This window comes from Arvicola amphibius, chromosome 12 (genome assembly GCF_903992535.2).
Source record: "Arvicola amphibius chromosome 12, mArvAmp1.2, whole genome shotgun sequence".
Lineage (NCBI taxonomy): Eukaryota > Metazoa > Chordata > Mammalia > Rodentia > Cricetidae > Arvicola > Arvicola amphibius.
In genome coordinates this window covers 80,529,841-80,550,401 of record NC_052058.2, presented here as the reverse complement: position 1 = coordinate 80,550,401, position 20,561 = coordinate 80,529,841, and the positions used below count along the sequence as shown (strand labels likewise).

The 20,561-nt window shown below is 38.7% G+C and overlaps 1 protein-coding gene across 1 annotated transcript in view; it reads left to right on the top strand.

Moving 5' to 3' along the window:
- Aspm (assembly factor for spindle microtubules) overlaps positions 1 to 20,561 on the top strand; it is a 42,000-nt gene continuing 21,439 nt past the window's right edge. The window contains exons 1-17 of the mRNA XM_038349173.1: positions 1 to 273; positions 1,782 to 1,925; positions 2,069 to 3,503; positions 7,368 to 7,472; positions 7,720 to 7,866; positions 9,204 to 9,449; positions 10,151 to 10,218; positions 11,999 to 12,140; positions 12,647 to 12,777; positions 13,309 to 13,484; positions 14,404 to 14,549; positions 14,638 to 14,723; positions 15,585 to 15,806; positions 17,723 to 17,930; positions 18,018 to 18,160; positions 18,616 to 18,744; positions 20,052 to 20,246. Coding sequence (XP_038205101.1) covers positions 1 to 273; positions 1,782 to 1,925; positions 2,069 to 3,503; positions 7,368 to 7,472; positions 7,720 to 7,866; positions 9,204 to 9,449; positions 10,151 to 10,218; positions 11,999 to 12,140; positions 12,647 to 12,777; positions 13,309 to 13,484; positions 14,404 to 14,549; positions 14,638 to 14,723; positions 15,585 to 15,806; positions 17,723 to 17,930; positions 18,018 to 18,160; positions 18,616 to 18,744; positions 20,052 to 20,246 — 3,996 coding nt within the window. The remainder of the gene's footprint in view (positions 274 to 1,781; positions 1,926 to 2,068; positions 3,504 to 7,367; positions 7,473 to 7,719; positions 7,867 to 9,203; positions 9,450 to 10,150; positions 10,219 to 11,998; positions 12,141 to 12,646; positions 12,778 to 13,308; positions 13,485 to 14,403; positions 14,550 to 14,637; positions 14,724 to 15,584; positions 15,807 to 17,722; positions 17,931 to 18,017; positions 18,161 to 18,615; positions 18,745 to 20,051; positions 20,247 to 20,561) is intronic.

Sequence of the window (20,561 nt, the reverse complement as noted above, 5' to 3'; positions counted from 1 at the left end):
ATGGCTACGCGGCAGGCCGCTTACCACCTGGATGAAGGCGGGCGGCGCGTGCACCGGGATCCGGCGGCCGGGGATTCGTCCCCGCCGGTGCTGTTGCTCAGCCACTTCTGCCCGTCTCCTTTCCTCTGCTTTGGGGACGTCCGCGTGGGCGCGACACGGACACGGTCTCTGATTCTGCAAAACCCGCACGAGGAGCCTCTGCAGGTGGAGCTGTCCCTGCTGCGGGCCGCAGACCAGGGCTTCAGCGTGGTGCCGAGCCGCTGTGAGCTGAAGGTGGGTGTGCGGGCAAGTCGGCGGGGCGTGGCCCCCTTGGCTTGCAGTGAGAAACCCGAAGAAAAACTAAGTCAGCTCCCACCCGGTCTTGACGGTGGGGGCTTCTGCAGATATGGGGCTGGGAATCCGACACTAGGTCAGCTTCCTGTTTTGGTTCTGGGACTCTTCCATTTGCTGGGTAGGGCTGGGATAGAACAGAACCCCAACACCAAGTCAACTCCCTCTCTTGACTGTGGACGGGCTTTGGCACTGTATAATTTGTGTGAATACATGGCAAAAGTGGGCAGTAATTTGCTCGGGATGATGAATCAAAGCGCGTCCTTAGAAGCATTTCAGAAAGTTTCTGTTACACTTTTTTTTGTTTGCTTGTTTGTTTTTTGTTTTTGTTTTTCTGTACACGTTTTTAATAGACTTGGCAGTCATTGCAAAATGTTTGAAGCTAGCGTTCTGTGTTTTGAGACTGGAGTTGTTCACTGATGAACGTTTTCTAATTCCTTCCTTTTAGCCATTTTAATATGCATTTTATTTTTCATATGTATGTTTATATTGGGTGGGACATCATTTCTGTTTCGATAATGAACTGTTTTGCTTGAATAGCCAGACAAACCCTAAAAGCATCCTTACTTAGATATATCCTCAGTGTGTATACTGTGATGTGTGGCACACCTTTCTATTTTACTTTTTTTTTTAATTTGCTGCCAATGTAGAGTTAAAAAGCGTTTCATTCGATTAATGTCCTTTTCATGGAGTAGAACTTGAAAAGCTGTGAAAACAATTAGCTGAGGAGTTCTGCACAAACTGCCCAGTAACTGTAAGGAAAGTCTTCAGGGGAAGGCTAAACTGAGGTGGGTGGGCTGCATCATCAGGAGTTCCCGCACTTGCGCACTTGCTCTTCCTGAGCCATTGCTGATCCCTTTGATGGACAGCTGCCTGGATTTCTGTCTATAGAAAGACTCTTCTCTCTCCAATTCTTGTACTTACTCTATTTTGTTATAAAATAGAAGTAAAATTCTTGGTTGTTCTTTTTTTTTTAAGGATAAGTTCTGGCTTGTAGAGGAAAACTCGTTATTATTTTAATCAGCTGGTTAAACAAAACCAATGATTTCTACTTTTCAAGAAAAGCTTATATTTTGCACTTAAGGTTCTTGCCAATGTGCTTGGCAACTTAGGTTGCTCTAAGCACACACTTTACCAGTGATCTAGGTTCCTAGTCCCCACAACTGTGTTTTTAAAACAGCTCAATTAAAATGACTTGTAGATTGTCAGTTCTTTTACTTTTGTGCAATTAGCTTTTATTATAATTTTATGGTTTTCGTTATACTTATAGTTTTATTTTGTTGTGGAATTTTATTCTTAGTGGCTTTTTTTTTCTTACAATGAGCTAGTATAGGAAAAAAATTTAACATAGAGTGTGGTAACTATCAGTTATTAAACTAAGTTATATATAGTGCATTTGATTATTATATAATTATAATATCATAATCATTTAAAATGTATTCTTCTTTCAGCCTAAAGAAAAAATTACTGTTTCTGTTATCTGGACCCCAGTGAAAGAAGGACGAGTAAGGGAGATTGTGACATTTCTTGTAAATGATTTCCTGAAGCACCAGGCTATATTACTAGGAAATGCGGAAGAGCATAGGAAGAAAAAGGTAGTGTCTTACCCATTCTGTGATTTACTGGAAGGATGGATGATTTTGAGGGAAGGCGGGAAGCAACATGTATAACATTGCTTGTTTAAAAGTGGTAGAGAGCAGCTTCCAGCATGTTTAGTGTTTTTCATTTATTTTTACAGAGAAGTCTTTGGAATACCAATAAGAAGATTCCAGCCCATTCAAAACTTAATAAAGGGACTTCCAAAAGCCAACATTTTAATGAAGCATTTAATATTTCCCAAAAAGATGACAGAATTAGGAGCCCACTGCAGGCCTGTGAAAATCTGGCTATGAGTGAGTGCTGTTCTCCAACAGAAAACAATTCTCTGTCCCTTGAAGAAAACAAAATACCCGACTCATCTACTAGCCCTGTTAAGGAATGCCAGAAAGAAACTTGTTTGCCAGTGTTTCTCCGCAGGTCTACTGCCTATTCATCTCTTCACGGATCCAAAAATGCACATTTAAAAGTAGAAGATTTTAAAAGTTCAAACAGTTTTAATGAAGAAGTCACAAATGACACTTTACTTAATCCCATAAGGATTAGTGAACAAAGTGAAGGGAATAGTAAACTTCCTCCTGCCCCAAACTGTTCTTCACCTTTGAATATTACACAAAGCCACATCCATTTTCTAAGTCCAGATTCTTTTGTAAACAACAGCTATGAATCTAATAACGGTCTAGGGTTAGTGAGAAATGTATTATCAGAAACATTTAGGAAAGAAAGCTCAGAGTCTCTGTGTTTGGAATCCCAAACTGTATGTGAAGTTTACCAAACAATATTAAGCCCAGAGTCTTTTCTAAATGACAATTATGGACTTCCAAAAGCTCTCAAATCAGATTCAGTCAATCCCATTTTATCTCCAACACAGTTTGTAAAAGATAACATGGTACACACAGGTCAGCAAACATGTAAGTTATCAGCATTATCAGATAAAACTTCCCAGGACCGGAGAACAGATGAAGGTTTGACATATGACCTCGAGTGTCTGCATTCAGAAACTCCCAAGGTTCGTTTCAAAAAACAAAACCTTGTAGAAATAAAGTCCCATAATCGTGATTTTACAAAACATCCCAATGTTTCTGAGTTTAAAGATGCTTCCCTTAAGAACCAGGATAAGCGACCAAAGAGACGCCCAATTCTTTCTGCCACTGTTACCAAAAGGAAGCCCACCAATGCCAGAGAAAAGCTCCCGGAGATTGATAAGCCAAATGCAAAAAGATGTCTCTCAGGAATGGTAGGTGAATGTGGAGATGAAATGGGTAACCTAAAAGAGAAAGCTTGTCATTCTTACCGTCCAGTTGTAGAGCCAGTAATAAGTGAATCCCAGCGCTTTACAAACGAAACAACACCCTTAAGTACAGTTTTAGTTGCCCGTAAAAGGAAGAGCAATGGAAGCTTGGAAGACACAAATGGGAAGCCAGCTATTGCAGAACATGCAGGCCTCTGTGAAATCAAACGAATCCATTTTTCTCCTGAATCTGTACAATCAACTATTGCAAGAACCAAAAGGAAAGAAACACTCACTTCAGTACATTTTAGCAACTGGGAGAAATCAAGCTTGAAGAAGAAAACTGGTGAGTTGTCCCTCATATCTTGAGTGTAAGTGCACTTGAAGAACATATTTTTTGTTCTATTTTGTTCTAGTGAGTTTTCTGAGGTAGTAAATCTGCAATTGATGGGCTTGTATTCATTTGTACTTTTAGCGGTTTGTTGATACTTGCACTGTGGTGCTTTGAAATAATTATAATCCTACCTCAGTTTAAATATCATATTCTGTTCATGAATTTTCTACATAAATTATAACTTCAAAAATGTTGCATACAAATGACCTTGGATCTCCGCTTGTTATATCCGCTTTTCATATCTCTTTCCAAAGTATTATTTCTCTTTTCTTCTTCAACAAACAAAAAATAGCTCAAAGCTCATCTTTCTGACTGTCACTCATGTTTCCTTGCTACAGTGAGTAATTAATTATTCTCAAAGTGAACTTGGCTCACGATACTCTCTCCAGGGACTCTTTGTGGAGGAGTCTTCTAGTAACCTGTCTTTTTAGATACGTCATCTGCGGGATCTGCTTTGCTAAAAGCATCTCAAGTGCAGGTCGCCATCTCTGATTCCAGCATTTCTTCTTGAGCCAGACTCCCTCACTTTTGTACTTTTCCTTAGTCCACTCCTTAGTCCAACTTTGATTCCATAGCCCCTCTCAAAGTGTCTGTCCTTCCCTTATTTAGGTTGAATTTCTTAATTCCTCAGAAGAACTTCACTTACTTGCTTTCCTTCCTGTACTTTCAGACAGATTCCAACCAACAACTGACCTGTCTAAGCTAATCTCACTTGTCTTAGTAGGTCTTCCTGATTTCTAACTACTAAATCCTTACCCTTTCTTCCCTCCCCCCTTCCCTCCCTCTCTCCCTTTCTTTCTTCCTTCCTTTTTTCTTTTTGCCTGTATTTTTCTGGGTGGAAAAATTGGCATTCGATTGTGTTATATTATTCCTCAGTTTTGTTTGAAGTCCTTTTACCCCTTCGTGTCAGATTGCATTAGCTAACATTTATTAAGTACTTCTGTGTCAGGCACAGTTGTATGTGCTTCACTATGTCCTCCATTAGTAGTTAGAATGTTCTTGTGAAGTCGGTGTTGGTTTTACCTGTAGTACAGTTCTGCAGATGGGAAATAGGTGCATTGAAAAGTTGAGTAGTTTTCCCAGAGTTGATGGAGTTAGTGACAGAGCTGATGCTCCACCTGACACAGTGTCTCAAGCTCGTCTTCGGAACCTCTTTTTATTTAAGGAATAGAAGTGCAGATGGTCTTCTCTTTAGGATAGTGTGTTAGTAACTTTTCCTTTGTGAGAAAACATCATGACCAAGGCAACATAGAAGGAAGTTTGTATTTAGGCTTATGGTTCAGAAGGGAGTGTCCATCATGGCCTGGAAGATGTGGCGGCAGCGGCAGCAGCAGGAAGCCGAGGGAGCACTTCTTTAACTGATGACATAAAGCACAGAGAGTGTGTGCACTCTAAGTGGACAAGGACACACACTCAGAGCCTGACCCCAAGGATGTGCTTACTCAGGGAAGGCTATACCTCCCCAAATAATATAAACTAGGAACCAGGCCTTGAAATATATGAGCCTATGGGGGGTATTTTTTATCTCAGTCCCCACAGATGGAATATGTCCCCCCAAACCTATGATCATTGAACTTGACATGTCTGTGGAGTATCTGTAGAGTACTCAGAACAGATTAAGGTTCATCTGGTAGACAGAGGAGGAATTAGAAATTGCCACTACAAGTGCCTTTCAGAGCACATCTTTTAATGCAAGTACAGCCCATACACAGAAACATACACAGACAAGGACATAACTCAGGGAATGTTGGTTTTTCTAGGTTTTACTTAAAAGAAGCAGGAGACTGAAGCACGGCCTACAGGGACATATGATCGATGACATCCAAATTGTAAATACAGTAGTTGTCTCTTAAATCAACTTGATCATCTGTTAGCAACATTTATAACTTTGAACCTTTGCCTTCCTGGAATGCTTTTCTTACGTCACTGTCGTACTTCTTACAATACTGGTGCCCCTTTTTATTCTTTTCTCCTAGAAGTTATCGTGCCATCCTGTGTCACAGTTCTGAATGCTAGCTATGCACATGCATCCTCATGTATATAGTTTTCAGGATGGACTGCTAATATGTAGACCTACAGTCAATATGATGCTTCTGCTCGGCTCCCCAAGAGTCTCTTTCACTTGCTTTGTACAAAGTCACATCTTTCCTATCTACTCATTACAGGCCTCAGTGAATAATGCTGCTAAATTTTTCACTGCTTGGGAAAAATACCTTGAAATTGTGGGACAGAACCACAGCTATCTATGTAAATTCCAGTGCAGCCCTAATTCTAAATATTTATTTATATTGGAAATGTTACTAGAGGGTAGTGGAATTAACAAAAGTTAACCTTTTAATACCTGAAATAAGAACATGAATTGCCAAGAAGTCAACAAACACAAATGCTAGTAAGATACATAGAATGCTAAGAAGACTATCCACAACTAATATCAGCTGCAGAATCAAAGGCCATCAGGCTGCAGAAACAGATCACACAGTGGATGTCCTTAGCTGATGTCATGAGGTATTAGCAGGAAATCATGTAGGTGTCTTGCATAGGAAGTGGAAGTACCATTTATTACTGTTTGCATCAGCGCATCAGAACTTAGAGGCCAATATGTCCTTCTAGTTATACTTTCAAATATAAGTAAATTGCACATGTCCGTTAATGGAGTTTCACTGCCTCACTGTTATATATATATATACACATATATATAAAACATAATTATATGTGTGTGTGTGTATGTATGTATGTATGTATGTATGTATATGGTCTAGACAAAGAAATTCTTTGATTTTAGTATTGATTTTAACCTACAGAATAGACAATAAGTGATAAAGAGAAGCAGTGAATTCATGAATAAATCCACAAATGACCATAGAAACTTGGTTGCTCAAACCTACTGTTCGTTTGAAGCAGCAGGCTCAGTAAAGCCTTTATGCTAGATTTAAAGAGAATTTCATGCATTAGATTTTTGATTTACTAACTTCTGTAACTTTGACTACAAAATTGCTCTAAGCCCCGGTATCTTGATTATATAAATTATGGATGACTATAATACTTCAATGTATTGCACATGTGAATAAGACTTTGAATTTAATATTTGATAGTTCCAGACACAATATATTTAAATACCAGTTGCCATTGTTATTAATATTGCTGACCTCTCCCTTTTTTTTTGCCTTTCTTCACTTGTAATTCTAGCTTCATCCTTACTGCAGCTTTGCCAGTAGACCGTGTTTCTTAAGTGAACCTCTGAATTCCACTTTAGAGGGCTATCTAAGGCATTTTGACCCCGCTGAAGGCTGACAGCTACCTAATAATTGGCACCATGCCTGTCAGTTCTGCATTTCCCTGCACGTAGCACAGTCTGGGAGTATGCACACACTAGGCTATGGTTGCATCAGGATGCTAACTTCTACAGGTCATTTCTGGTTTGTGGTCTGGGAACTTTAACATCTGTGGGTGTTTTGCCTGCTGTGTATGTCTGTGGGTGATGTGCATGCTAGTGTCCATAGAAGCCAGAGAGGGCAGTGGATCTCCTGGAGCTGAACTTACAGGTGGTTGTAGATCCCTGTGGGTTCTGAGACTTGAACTTAGGTCCTCTGGAAGAGCAGCAAGATCGCCTAACTGTGGCACCATCTCTCCAGCCCCCACGGGTTGGTTGGTTTGATTATTGAAGTTTATAACATTAGCACCTAGAACATAGACATTATTAAGTATCTCTTTAATGAATATGATTCTGAAGAACTCAAATTTGATTTGGAAATTAGTTATCTTTTTTCTAAAATTTATTTTATTTTTTAATGCTATTGTTTTTTCTACCATTTTTAGATTCCTCAGTATTAAAAACGCCGCTTTCTAAAACAAAGAAAAGGACACGGCCCATTGTTGCTGTAGCGCAGTCTCATCTGACCTTCATAAAGCCAATAAAAGCAGGCAAGTGTTTTCTATTTAACAAAGTGTTTTGTACTTAACAGACTGAAAAATGAGATAACAGGGAAATAACACATTTAGCCTTTGCTTTGATTATGTATCACACTTCAGAAGTTTACAACTCTCTGCAGTGAAAGCAAACATCGTTCAGTCTTTAAAGATGATTTTGCTAGTACAAAAATCCTTTTGATCTATTTTAAAAAATAATTTAAAGGAAAATTTCTTATGTAGTAATTGAGTATATTCTTAGCTATTCCTAGACACCCAATGCCATTTGCTGCAAAGAACATGTTTTATGATGAACGCTGGAAGGAAAAGCAGGAACAGGGCTTTACTTGGTGGCTAAATTACATATTGACGCCTGATGACTTCACTGTGAAAACGCATGTTTCTGAAGGTAAGCGGTGTTGCGTTACACATGCTGCGCTGTATTGTACTTCATGATGATTTGCTAGCTCACTGTCGTACTAATTTTAGGATTGTACATAAAAGTTATGTAGTTCCAAGGAACCTGGAAACCAGTTCATGAGGAATTTAAAAATGTCCTAGTTCTTATTTTGCAGGGAGAAATGAGTGCAGACTGGGAAAGAGTTGGAGGAATCTCTTGAGAAAGAGATGGAAGCTCGACAGAGTTGGTTTCAGGCAGAGACAGTAACAGATCAGGCTACTGTAGCTGTAGCTTGCCTTGTGAAGTGCTTTCCTCACTGTGCTTGCAGACAGATGCTGTTTTAGCTGTCAGAGAGACTTCCCTGGGATCTCTCCATTAAAGGGCTCTTTGAATTACATGCTTTCTACCATGGTACTTCTTTTTCTTCCAAAAAAAGTAACATCAAATTTCTAATGTTTGTTTTTCTTAAGATACAATGTGTTTTATAAAAGTTTCAGATATACATGGGAAGATAGCTCAATTGGCAAAGAGTTTGCTGTGCAAATCGTGAGGACCTGAGTTCAGTTCCTGGAAGCCACACAAAAGCAGCCCAGAGCATGCTGGGGTGGTGTAGACAGGCAATCCATGGGCTTTACTTGTCCGTTAGCTTAGCCTACTCGGTCAGCTCCAGGCCAGTGGGAAATCATCTCTAAAATCCTTAAGAAGGTAGAGGACACCTGAGAAGTCTTCTTGTCTTCAACATGTACACAGGCACATGCATATAAGTTCACACACAAAATTCGAATTATGTCATAATTCAGTTAACTCGTAGTCCTGAGAATTCTGGCTTTTAACCTGTGGTTGTGACCCCTTTTGCTTGAAAGACCTTTTCACAGGGGTCGCATATCAGATATCCTGCTTATCAGAAATTTACATTACAATTCATAACAGTAGCAAAATTACAGTTATGATTGGAGTTCACAACATGAGGAACTCTATTAAGCCATATTAAAGGATCGTACCATTAGGAAGGCTGAGAACCTTCAGAGCTTACCTTTTATTCATTTATAAGGAGATAGAGACAGAAACTGGTTGGGAGGTCATCTTGCTTGTTTGGGTTAGAAATGCTGATTGAAGCTGTACGTGAAGTTAATGTGAAGAGGTTGCCCTGGTAGGCACTCTGTAGACATAGCGTGGTCAAAGGTTCTTAGTAAGCACCAGGTGATTGTTAGAAACTCAGGAGAGGATTTGGAGGGTGAAGCAAATAGGTCTTTTTGAGCATCTATCTTACCTTGCATCCAATTGCTGGGTTTAGTAAGGTGTAGAGATGATGCGTAACCAGAAGCATTGTCTTCGTGTTTATCCAGTAAATGCTGCCACCCTTGTTTTGGGAGTGGAGAACCAACACAAAATAAGTGTCCCGAAAGCACCTACTAAAGATGAAGTTTCTCTCAGAGCTTACACGGCCAGCTGCAGGATGAATAGATTACGCCGTACAGCTTGTTCCTTGTTTACTTCTGAAAACATGGTTAAAGCTATCAAAAAGCTTGAAATTGAAATTGAAGTTGGACGGTTACTTGTACGGAAAGATAGACACCTCTGGAAAGATATTGGTAAGATTATAGACATCTCAAGATTCATTCCTTCAAAGTATTGTAAAGATTTCTGCATTACTTTTTATCAGGTCTGCTATAGAGCACATCTCCAAGATTTACTTCCCTTACTTAACAAAGCTTTGTGATTTTTTAGCTAGCATCTTCCTGTCTCTGTCAATCACTTTTCTCTGTTTATGTGGGCGTGAAGATTTTAGAAGATATATACAAGTTGAGATTATGTGGAATTTGTGTTTCCCTGGCTTATTTTAGTTAATGTCCTTCAGGTTCGTCCATGTCATTAGAAAAATGGCAGGACTTATCTTTCTTTAGAATAGATTAATATGCCTGTGTGTGTGTGTGTGTGTGTGTGTGTGTGTGTGTGTGTATCAGTATGTCTAGGTCTGTATATGAATAAAGTGTGTTTCCTTTATCCATTCATCTGCTATAGACACTTTAAGATTGTATCAGTTGTATAACATGAATATTGATGCAAAAAACATGGAATTACCTCATCTAGATACTGATTTTAGTTCCTTCCCATACATGGCCAATGAGATGCCACATTTCTTTGCTTAAAATCTAACATATATGAATGTTGATCCTGTGTTTAAGAAATGTAACTCATTGGTTCTGTTTTGCACTCTGTAGTCTCTGAAGAGGTTTATTTATTGTCTCTGTTTTGTAATATGCAGCTAATTTTCTTTTAACCTATGTTTCAGGACAACGCCAGAAAGTCCTGAATTGGCTGTTGTCTTATAATCCGTTGTGGCTTCGAATTGGCCTGGAGGTAAGTTTTCAGTTTTAGAAAATAGTTATTTTAAAGATTATGTGTTTTTAGTCTAATACACTCTTATAAAATGTGTTTTTTGCTTAAAAAATCAAGTCATTTGGTTGACTTGATTCATTGTTATTTCAGGTTTTTTTTTTTTTTTTTCCATTTTATGTTTTTGTTTTTTGTTTTTCGAGACAGGGTTTCTCCGGGTAGCTTTTGGAGCCTGTTCTATAACTCACTTTGTAGACCAGGCTGTCCTCAGACTCACAGAGATCCACTACCTCTGCCTCCCAAGCGCTGGAATTAAAGGCGTGCGTCACAACACAGCAATCTTGAACAGAAAGCAGTAACTGTGCTAGTAATTCGATTCCAAGAAAACTAATTCTAAGAGATTGCACGATAGCACCATTGCATGACAGCGACATTGCTGAAATGTTTTATTCCAGTTGCTCCCTCTCCTTTCATTATTAAATAAATCACACATCAGCTGGCTCTGCTTCATATGTCAAATAATCATTCTGGAGTCTCATTTGAAGTAAATGATGTTCCCCTTCTCCAAATTTGGGATCTACACTTTGTGTGTGTGTGTGTGTGTGTGTGTGTGTGTGTGTGTGTGGTGAAAGACATGAACAAAATTACTAGACATAAACTTGCAATGCCTTTTTCAAATTGATGCTTTAAATTAACCTTTTTTATTTTTAAACTTATCTTAGGTTATACATAAAATATAAAACTTACATGGTGCTGTGTTGTTTTGATGTATGTATACATTATATATTGTCTCATTAATTTTTAATATCTATTTCTTCAAGCATTTATCATTTCTTTATGTTGAAACTTTCAAAATCCTTTGTGGATTTTGACTGAAATGTCATCATTGTTGCTGTTAATAACCATCGTCACCCTGCTGTGCCACCGCAGCCCGGAACTTCTCACTCCAACCTAATGACCTTGGAAAACTGCCTAGATGTACTTTGTGTCGCTTCCATCCATATTAAATTGATCACAGAATAATATCTGTCCAAGCGCACAGCCTGGCAGGAGTAACTGACCCAGCAACGGGCAGTGGGAATGTGCAATCCTTTCACAGGGAAAGGGCGTAGTGGTAATGGAATCCTAGTATATTTTATTTTACTTCCAGACCTTGGGATTCTGCAAATGGGCATGATATTTGATGATACAAAGTCTTCAAACGCCAAAAATTTAAAAATATAGAGATCAATTTCTCTATTTTTGACTCTTACCTACATTACTACTTTTCTCTGCTTTTATCTTTCCATATTTTTCCATATAGGTTTACAAAATATAAGTCAGTATATTTTTAGTTTTTTCTTATTGTTTTGAAAATAATCAGTCAGCATGTTAATGTTAAACTAATTTCACATTTGTAGTTAGTTATGTGCATACCATTATTTCTCAATTATTATATTTTTTATAGATAACTTTTCACATTAACGATGTAAACATTTAATTTGGTTTCTGTTTTATTTCAATGGCATGCTTTTTAAAACAATTACTAAATTTGATCAGTGTGCCTATACTTGGTAGGTCTTTAGTTGAGAAAGTTTAAACTGTTAATGGCTTTCTCAGATGATGAGTAAGTTTGTTTTGAAGTTTGTCGTACACACTAGAAATGCACACAGGTTTAGACACAGCTTAAGGACATGACTTAGCAGCTCTGTCACCTCTGGGCTCTTTCATATTCCTCAGAAGGCAGTAATCTGCTCTCCCCCAATTGTGTCCTCTTCCTTCTCAGGGTTGCTGTAACCCCAGCCTTGCCTTCTTCTCTTTGCAGACAGTTTATGGTGAACTGATCCCTCTGGCAGGCAACAGTGATGTTACTGGGTTGGCTGTGTTCGTTCTGAACCGCTTGCTTTGGAATCCCGATATAGCAGCTGAATATAGACACCCCTCTGTTCCTCTCCTGTTTCGCGATGGTGAGTATTTCCGCACACTTTGCAAAATGCCTTGCTGTCGCCCCTCCCAGTTTACATTTTACTTTCTTCAATCAATTTTAATAGGTTTCTGTTTGACTGACTTCTCTCTTACCCTCATTCCTTGCCTTTCCTCCATCACTATTCATAATGCTTGTCATCTGCACCCACTGTCTCTTGCCAGTGGGTTGTATGAACTATGGGTACTGCATTTATTTTAGTTGCTGTTAACTATATAGCACAGAGGATGACGCTTGCATGTAGTAGGTGTTCCTTAAATACCTGTTGCAGAAGACCAGTTAAATGTCCTTGCTGTCACGGTGTTGTCTCTTCCATGGATTAGACATATTAAATAGTACTTGTCCATAGAAGTATTTGATAGACTCATGCCTGTAAGTTACTAAGAGAAAGTCCATGGAGATTTAGGTATGCTTACTGCTATTTTTGATGACTTGTTTGTCATTTCCTTTCATGGATAAACTTCCTTTTTTGTTTGTTTGTACTTTAAGGTCACGAAGCAGCTTTGTCTAAGTTCACATTGAAAAAATTACTGTTGTTGATCTGTTTCCTTGACTACGCTAAAATTTCCAGACTTATTGATCACGACCCTTGTCTCTTTTGTAAAGATGCTGAATTCAAGGTATCATTCTTTCATTTTCCTTATAAAATGTTTTCTTGTTGTAGTGGTATGTTTTCTGTCATAAGAATGTTTGTGTTCAGTGAACACATTCTGAAGTGGAATAGGAGTGAGAATCTGTGTATTCACTCTTTCTTTATTCCTTTTTCATGCGTAAGGCTTAGTTTATCCATATATACGTGTCTCATTGTTTTCTTATAATGTACTTGTAGACCTCAAACCCTGAAACTTAAATTGCCAGACTTAGTTGAATGACAGTTTCCATTCATTTTTTACTTTTAATTTTGGTTTGAGAATAAACTAGACTATGCTGCTGCAGAATTGACTTTGGAGGAAATATCTTCAAGTCATAGGTTAATTGTGAATAGTTTTTCACAAGGTCTTCAATTGGAAATATGAATATGCATTTGCCTTGGTCATAGGCAATCTCTTTATATTACTCATATTATTTCTGTAAGCACAGAATGATTTGAAGATTTGTTATCATAAATACAATTACAGTATTGAAACGTAATACTTGCTCCCTGTTTATAGGCTAGTAAAGAACTTCTGCTAGCCTTTTCACGAGATTTCCTAAGTGGTGAAGGTGACCTTTCTCGTCACCTTAGCTTATTGGGATTACCTGTGAGCCATGTTCAGACAGCACTTGATGAATTTGATTTTGCTGTCACGAATCTTGCCGTGGACCTGCAATGTGGGGTGCGCCTTGTGTAAGTATAAGTTACGAATTTACTTAATGCGCTAGGATAATTTTGTTTTTTAAAGTTTCATTCTCTGTCCTGATAGTCTGTCATATAATTCATGATTTAAAAAAAATACCTGAGATTTATCTTTGAGAAAAGTGATGTATGAGTTATATTATACCTTTTTGTTATCTTTGCTGTTATGGGACTAGGATCTGTGGATGGGAGCTACCAATGTCTAAGAATAGTAGTCATGAAACTGACTTAACATTGCATACTTAATAACATTTGTGTCAGCAGTGCCTTCATGAGTTTATTTTCATGCTGGTTTTAATTGTATTCATATTCTTATTTATGATAAAGTGAATAATAGACATCCTATCAGGAGTTAGATTTCAAGTTCTGATGTACCCCTCTTAGGTACTTAGATGTTGTCATTTGACTTGGAAACTGATAATACATTTCAGCTTCCATCTTCCTTCTGTCATTCCTTGCTAGCTATGTGGCTAAGTTTGCTCAACCTTCTGTAAAGAAAAAGACTAAGAACAGTTCCTGCTTAATTATGAGTTTCACTTGATGTAAAATAAGAGAAACAAGTACTTGCTTGGTATGTGGAATGCGCATATCTTAATACCTGCTGCATATTTTCCTCCTGAGCTCATCCCCCACTTCTGTCTTACTGTGTAGAACTCTATTGATTGATTCACATATGCATATGACTTGCATTTTTCTTTCTCATGTATTTGTAGACTACTAACCTCCAGACTTAAAATGAGAAATAATTCCACTTGTTAACTGAAACAATGAAAACTTGGAAGAGTTTCTGGGAGTCATTTTGTCCTACATGTGTTTATGGTTTTGTGACTTATGTGGGCAGTAACTATTTTAATGAACTTTTTCTTGGACACTTATGTAGAAGCTTCATTGAAATTTTCTTTCCTGTTAGGCGAACCATGGAACTTCTCACACAGAACTGGAATCTGTCCAAGAGACTCAGGATTCCTGCCATAAGTCGCATCCAGAAGATGCACAATGTGGATATTGTTCTGCAGGTTCTCAAATCACGAGGAGTCCAGCTAACTGATGAGCATGGTGAGAGTGAACAGGGATAAAACTCAGCGTCCTTGCTGAACCTTGATGTGCGCACGCATTGTGCTAACGGGCTCCCTTTCTCTCGCAGGAAACACCATCTTGTCTAAAGATATCGTGGATAGGCACAGAGAGAAAACACTTGGGTTACTTTGGAAAATAGCATTTGCTTTTCAGGTACTGTGTGTTCGACATACTTTTTTGAGATCAATTTTGAATGCTGACTACTAAAATTATTTTTGATCAGATGAAGAATAGCGCTAGTCACTGTCAGTTTTTATACTTTATGCTAGGAACTGTGATAATTGCTTTATGTTTCCCAATTTAATCTTTTATACTATGGACAATGTAAATATTGCTTCTCCCCTCATAGAAGAACAGAAGCTGAAGTTTCTATCTTAGAAGAAATGGAGCTAAATGTATAGCCCAGACTTATGTAGACCCACATTCCATATTTGTTAGTTGTAAGTCTAACCTTTAATGGCTGAGCCGCCTCTTCAGCCCCAGATTCCATATTTTTAACCACTAAACATTTCTGTCATTTATGTGTAGAAACTACTTGCTGTTAAAAATATAGAGATTTTGTGCTAAATATGTATTTTAGGTATTTTTTGTTGGCTTTAAGAAAAAATCCTCTGTGTGTGTGTGTGTGTGTGTGGAGAGATAAGACAATGATGGATGTTTTCCTCAGTTGCTTATTTTATTTTCTGGTTCAAGGTCATTTACTGAACATATGACTCAGGAAGTTTTTTTGAGACTGACTGGCTAGCAAGTCTGTCCCCGCCCCCTAGCCTGGGGTGACGCTTATCCATGGTGCTGATGATCCAGGCATAGGTCTCCTGACTGTGCAGTGGGCCTTTACCTTCTGCGCTGTCCCTTCAGCCACTTCCGTGAATATGTCTGATTAGGCTGTTTTCCTATCTTTGTTTTTCTATCTTCTGCAGTTTCTTTATGTAGAGACAGTTATTTTAGTTTTTGAGGGTTAAAAATGAATTATGACAAGCATAAAAATGTATTTAATCTTTTGGTACTTTTCAGGTGGATATTTCCCTTAATTTAGACCAATTACGGGAAGAAATTGATTTTCTAAGACACACGTACAATATAAAAAGAGCAATGTCTGCCCTATCATGCCATTCTCAAGCTGTTACTAATAAGCAAAAGGACAGAAGACACAGTGGCTCCTGTGAACACTGTAGTGACAGTGTCAGGTTATTGATGGACTGGGTCAATGCCGTGTGTGCCTTCTATAATAAACAGGTTAGTCTTCTTGCTTTTGTTTTAATTTAATGTATTTTATCTTGGCTAAAGTCTAATGAATGCATAAATCTTTTTCAGTTTCTTAAATATTTAGTATGTATGCATACACACACATACTGTGCACACTCATTATGAGTGTCTATATAATCTGTTATACAATTATCAATTTAATAGTATGCAGTAATCACAAGAAATATAATAATCTTGTATTATATTTCCAAATATATGCAAGTATAAAAATGTTGCATTTTCTTCTATGCTAAATTTATATTTTAATCCATATATATGACAATATATTTATATATACACATACACACACATACACACACACACACACACATATATATATATATACATGTTTGAAACAAAATCAGAAGGGACTGTAGAATAGGCGGGACAGTGATAGTCGGGGGAGGAATGGCTAAATAGGCTACAATGATACGTTCACAAAATTAAAGAAAAATGTGATGGAAGATACTTTATAGGAATGGGGCATGGATATCCTGACCTTACTATACAGTAACATCTGAAGAAACATCATGCAGAAAGGAGAAACCGACCTTGGTTGAGTTTTTATAATTGGTCAGGTTGATATTTTCTATATGATACATCCTTTTAAGTATAAATACTTGAAAAACTTTCCTGCATGCATTCCAGCTCCTTGAAGAGGCATATTAACCATGCAGTACAGATTGCATGTTACTGGGAACATTGATAGCTGTATGGGTGGCTATGTTTTATCAAATCCTGTAGCATTAAAGATGTGACTAATCATTTCTTATGCATTTAGTAAGGAGCTGAAGCATATTTCTGTTTCTGAAATCAGTACTGGCGGTTTGTCTGGTTGCTCACTGCACGTGCTGAGGCGCTCATTCTCAGCTGAGGTCAAACCATGACACCGCCTTCTTGCATCTTCTCTCTCTGTCCTTTTCATGGTCTGTATGCTTTTGCAGTTTTTGATTTTCTTGTTTAAAATGGTCCTCACATGTGCTGAAGCACCGAGTAACATTCCTAAAGGAAGACTGTCATATTTCAGATTGACCACTGACTCTATCAGCTTCGTGTTGGCATCCTTTCCGGTACTGTGGGCCATGAGGATAATGTCACTTCATTCTGGAAACATATGATTGATGGAAATGTAGGAATGTAACCACATTTCTCCATTAAGAGATTGGTTCACGTTTTTCCAAATTTAGTGTTCATGAGTAATGAGGATTGACTATAATTTTTTTTTGTGTGTGTGTGTGTGTGTGTGTGTGTGTGTGTGTGTGCGTGTGTTTGAGCCAGGGTTTCTCTGTCCTAGCTGTCCTGGAACTAGCTCTTGTAGATCAGGCTGGCCTCGAACTCATGGAGATCTGCCTGCCGAGAGCTGAGATTAAAGGCATGTGCCATTAGACTATAATTCGTATAGTTTCCCAGTGCCTGCCCTAATATATGACTGTGCACTGAGTGGCTTAACACAATTTTATTCTTTCAACAGTTGTAGAGGACAGAAGTCTAAAAGCGAAGTGTTGGCCAGTCCATAGTCTCGTGAAAGGCTGTTAGCTGCTACCTTTCCCTTTTGTCCTGGTACAAGACAGCCACCCTGTTTCTTCTTTAGCTTGAAGCTTTATTAGTTCAGTCTCTTCATTTGCCTTTACCCAGTGTTTGGTATTTCAAATAAAGCCATATTCTGAGGTTCTGGGAAGAGTCATGATATTTTGAGAGATGCTGTCTAACCAAGGACAATAATACCTGTAATCAAACCCTGCTTTTGAACTGTTAATTAAGAACTGAAAATTTGATCATGACTAATGTAATGCTTTCTACATTATCAAATTAATATTCTTTTAGTTCCTAGAAGGAAGTAAAAGGCTAGCATATATTTATCCTAATGTCTAATTAGAAGTGATCGCTTCTCTGGTGTTTGCATGCAGGTGGAGAATTTCACAGTGTCTTTCTCCGATGGCCGTGTGCTGTGCTATCTGATCCACCACTACCACCCATGCTACGTGCCTTTTGATGCTATATGCCAGCGCACTACTCAGTCTGTGGCCTGCGCACAGACTGGTTCAGTGGTGTTAAATTCTTCATCTGAGTCTGACGGAGGTTGTCTGGACCTGTCTCTTGAAGCCCTTGATCATGGTTGGTCCCTTTGGTTGGGTTCAGTATGCTCCTGCTTTGCCGGGTCTGTTAGCTACAGTCATCTCTTGTCACTTGTCTATGTAATAGAAAACACTCCGGAACTATACAAAGAGCTTCTAGAAAATGAAAAGAAAAATTTCCATTTGGTGAGATCTGCAGCTCGAGATCTTGGAGGAATACCAGATATGATTCACCTTGCAGACATGTCAAATACAATTCCAGATGAAAAGGTTAGTGAATGATTTCCTCATAATCACTGTTTTGTTTTGTTTGACAGGGTTTCTTTGGGTAGTCCTGGCTGTTCTGGAACTTGCTCTGTAGGCCACGATAGCCTCAAACTCAAAGAGCTTGCTTCCATCTCCTGAAGGATGGGATTAGAGGCATGCGCCACCACACCCAACTGATAGAGTCAGTCTTTTTTTTTTAATATTTATTTATTTATACAGTATTCTGCCTGCTTGTATGCCTGCAGGCCAGAAGAGGGCACCAGACCTCAGTACAGATGGTTGTGAGCCACCATGTGGTTGTTGAGAATTGAACTCAGGACCTTTGGAAGAGCAGGCAGTGCTCTTAACCGCTGAGCCATCTCTCCAGCCCCTAGAGTCAGTCTTAATGAGACTCAGAATTGGTAGTGAGCCATAGTTCCCTCCTGACCCTCCGTTTTCCTCTTTTGTATTTTCCTTAGGTGGTTATTACCTATTTGTCATTTCTTTGTGCAAGGCTTTTGGATCTCCGTAAGGAAATAAGAGCTGCCCGACTTATACAAACAACATGGAGAAAATATAAACTAAAAAAAGACCTAAAACACCATCAGGTAACTGTGGAAATTGAGAACAGTGATGCCCAGAAGTCCAGTGAGTTTTACAAATATTTATGGTTGCGATAAGCTTACTAATTACATGTAGTTTGGGGATGCAGAGATACAAGTATCTTCCACCTGCTCTCCTCATAATCCACTGGAGGTCATAGATCACTTCTCTGCTTGTAAGTTTGGGAAGAATAAACTTGGAGTTACCCTCACTCTCATCCCTGTTAAATCATTGTTTTCATGTCTCTGATTCTTACTTTTACTTCTGAGCTTTTACGTTTTCTTATGAGTTTTATTTTACTTTTTTTTCTCATTTGTTTTTTATTAAAGATTTCCATCTCCTCCCCTCCTCCTCCCCCTTCCCTCCCCTCCCTTCCACCCATACCCCCATTCCCTCCCTCTCCAAGCCAAAGAGCCATCAGGGTTCCCTTCACTATGTTAAGTTCAAGGTCCTCCCAGCTCCCCCTAAGTCCAGGAAGGTGAGCAACCAAACTGACAAGGCTCACAGTGAGCCCGTCCATGCTGTAGAGTTCATGCTCATTGCCGTTGTCCTTGGTTTCTCAGTCCTCCTCCACCATCAGCCACATTCAGAGAGTCTGGTTTGGTCCCCTGTTCCATCAGTCCCATTCCAACTGGACTTGGTGGTCTCCCGTTATATCTGTCCCACCGTCTCAATGGGTGAAAGCACCCCTCACGGTCCTGAATTCCTTGCTCATGATCTCCCTCCTTTTGCTCCTCATCAGGACCTTGGGGGCTCAGTCCGGTGCTCCTGTGTGGGGCTCTGTCATTTTCTCCATCCATCGCCAGGTGAAGGTTCTATGGTGATATGCAAGACATTCATGAATATGGCAATAGGATCTGGACATTTCTGGCTCCCTCTCTTCAGCTGCCCAAGGAAGATGTGTATTGCTTTTTCAAGTTGTAACAAAGCAAATACTGCCTTATGCTGAAAAGCATTTTTTGTTTCATGCGTGCAGCTCTTTTCCTTTGAGTTCATGGAATCCACATCAGAACAATTGTGTTACAATTTGTCTTGTTCTCTGCAAATGATTTGTGATAGATCAAACATGTCTGTGAAGTTTATATTAGCTTAATCCTTAGGAATCTTTGTTTCTCCCAAATACTTGTCTTTTCGACATGCTCAGAAGCATCTGTACCCCCAGGATGAACATAGGAAGCCTAGAGTGAGGAAGGGTTTTTCCAGTATAAATTACCAATATGATTAATGTGTACAAATTCATTGATTTAGAAAGAATTAAGTCTTAAAGTAATGCTTAACTCAAATTTATTTATTTTTCTTTTCTTCATTAAAGGAAAGAGATAAAGCTGCTAGAATTATTCAGTCAGTTGTTCTCAATTTTCTGACCAGACGACGATTGCGAAAAAAGGCCAATGCAGCTCTGGTCATTCAGAAATGTTGGCGAAGAATCTCAGCACAAAGAAAGTTGCTAATGTTAAAAAATGAAAAACTGGCCAAACTTCAAAGTAAATCAGCATCACTTATTCAGGTATGATATTCTGGAATTGTATTTAAACTGAAAACATCTTCATGCTTCTTTTTAAGCTTAAAAGGAAATATGTGATAGAATTTTCAGTGACCATCTTTCGAGATTCATTTTCAAATACTGCTGTCCCTTGGTGTGTCAGGATGGGATTGGTCCTGGAACCGCATGCAGATACCCACATCTGGAGATATTTTCATATAACTTCTGCGCTTCCTCCCATATAGTTCAAACTATCCAGAGATTCTTTATAGGACCTAGTACTATCTAAATGCTGTGTGGATTGCAGTTGTGTGGATTGCTCAGGGGACAGAGACAAGG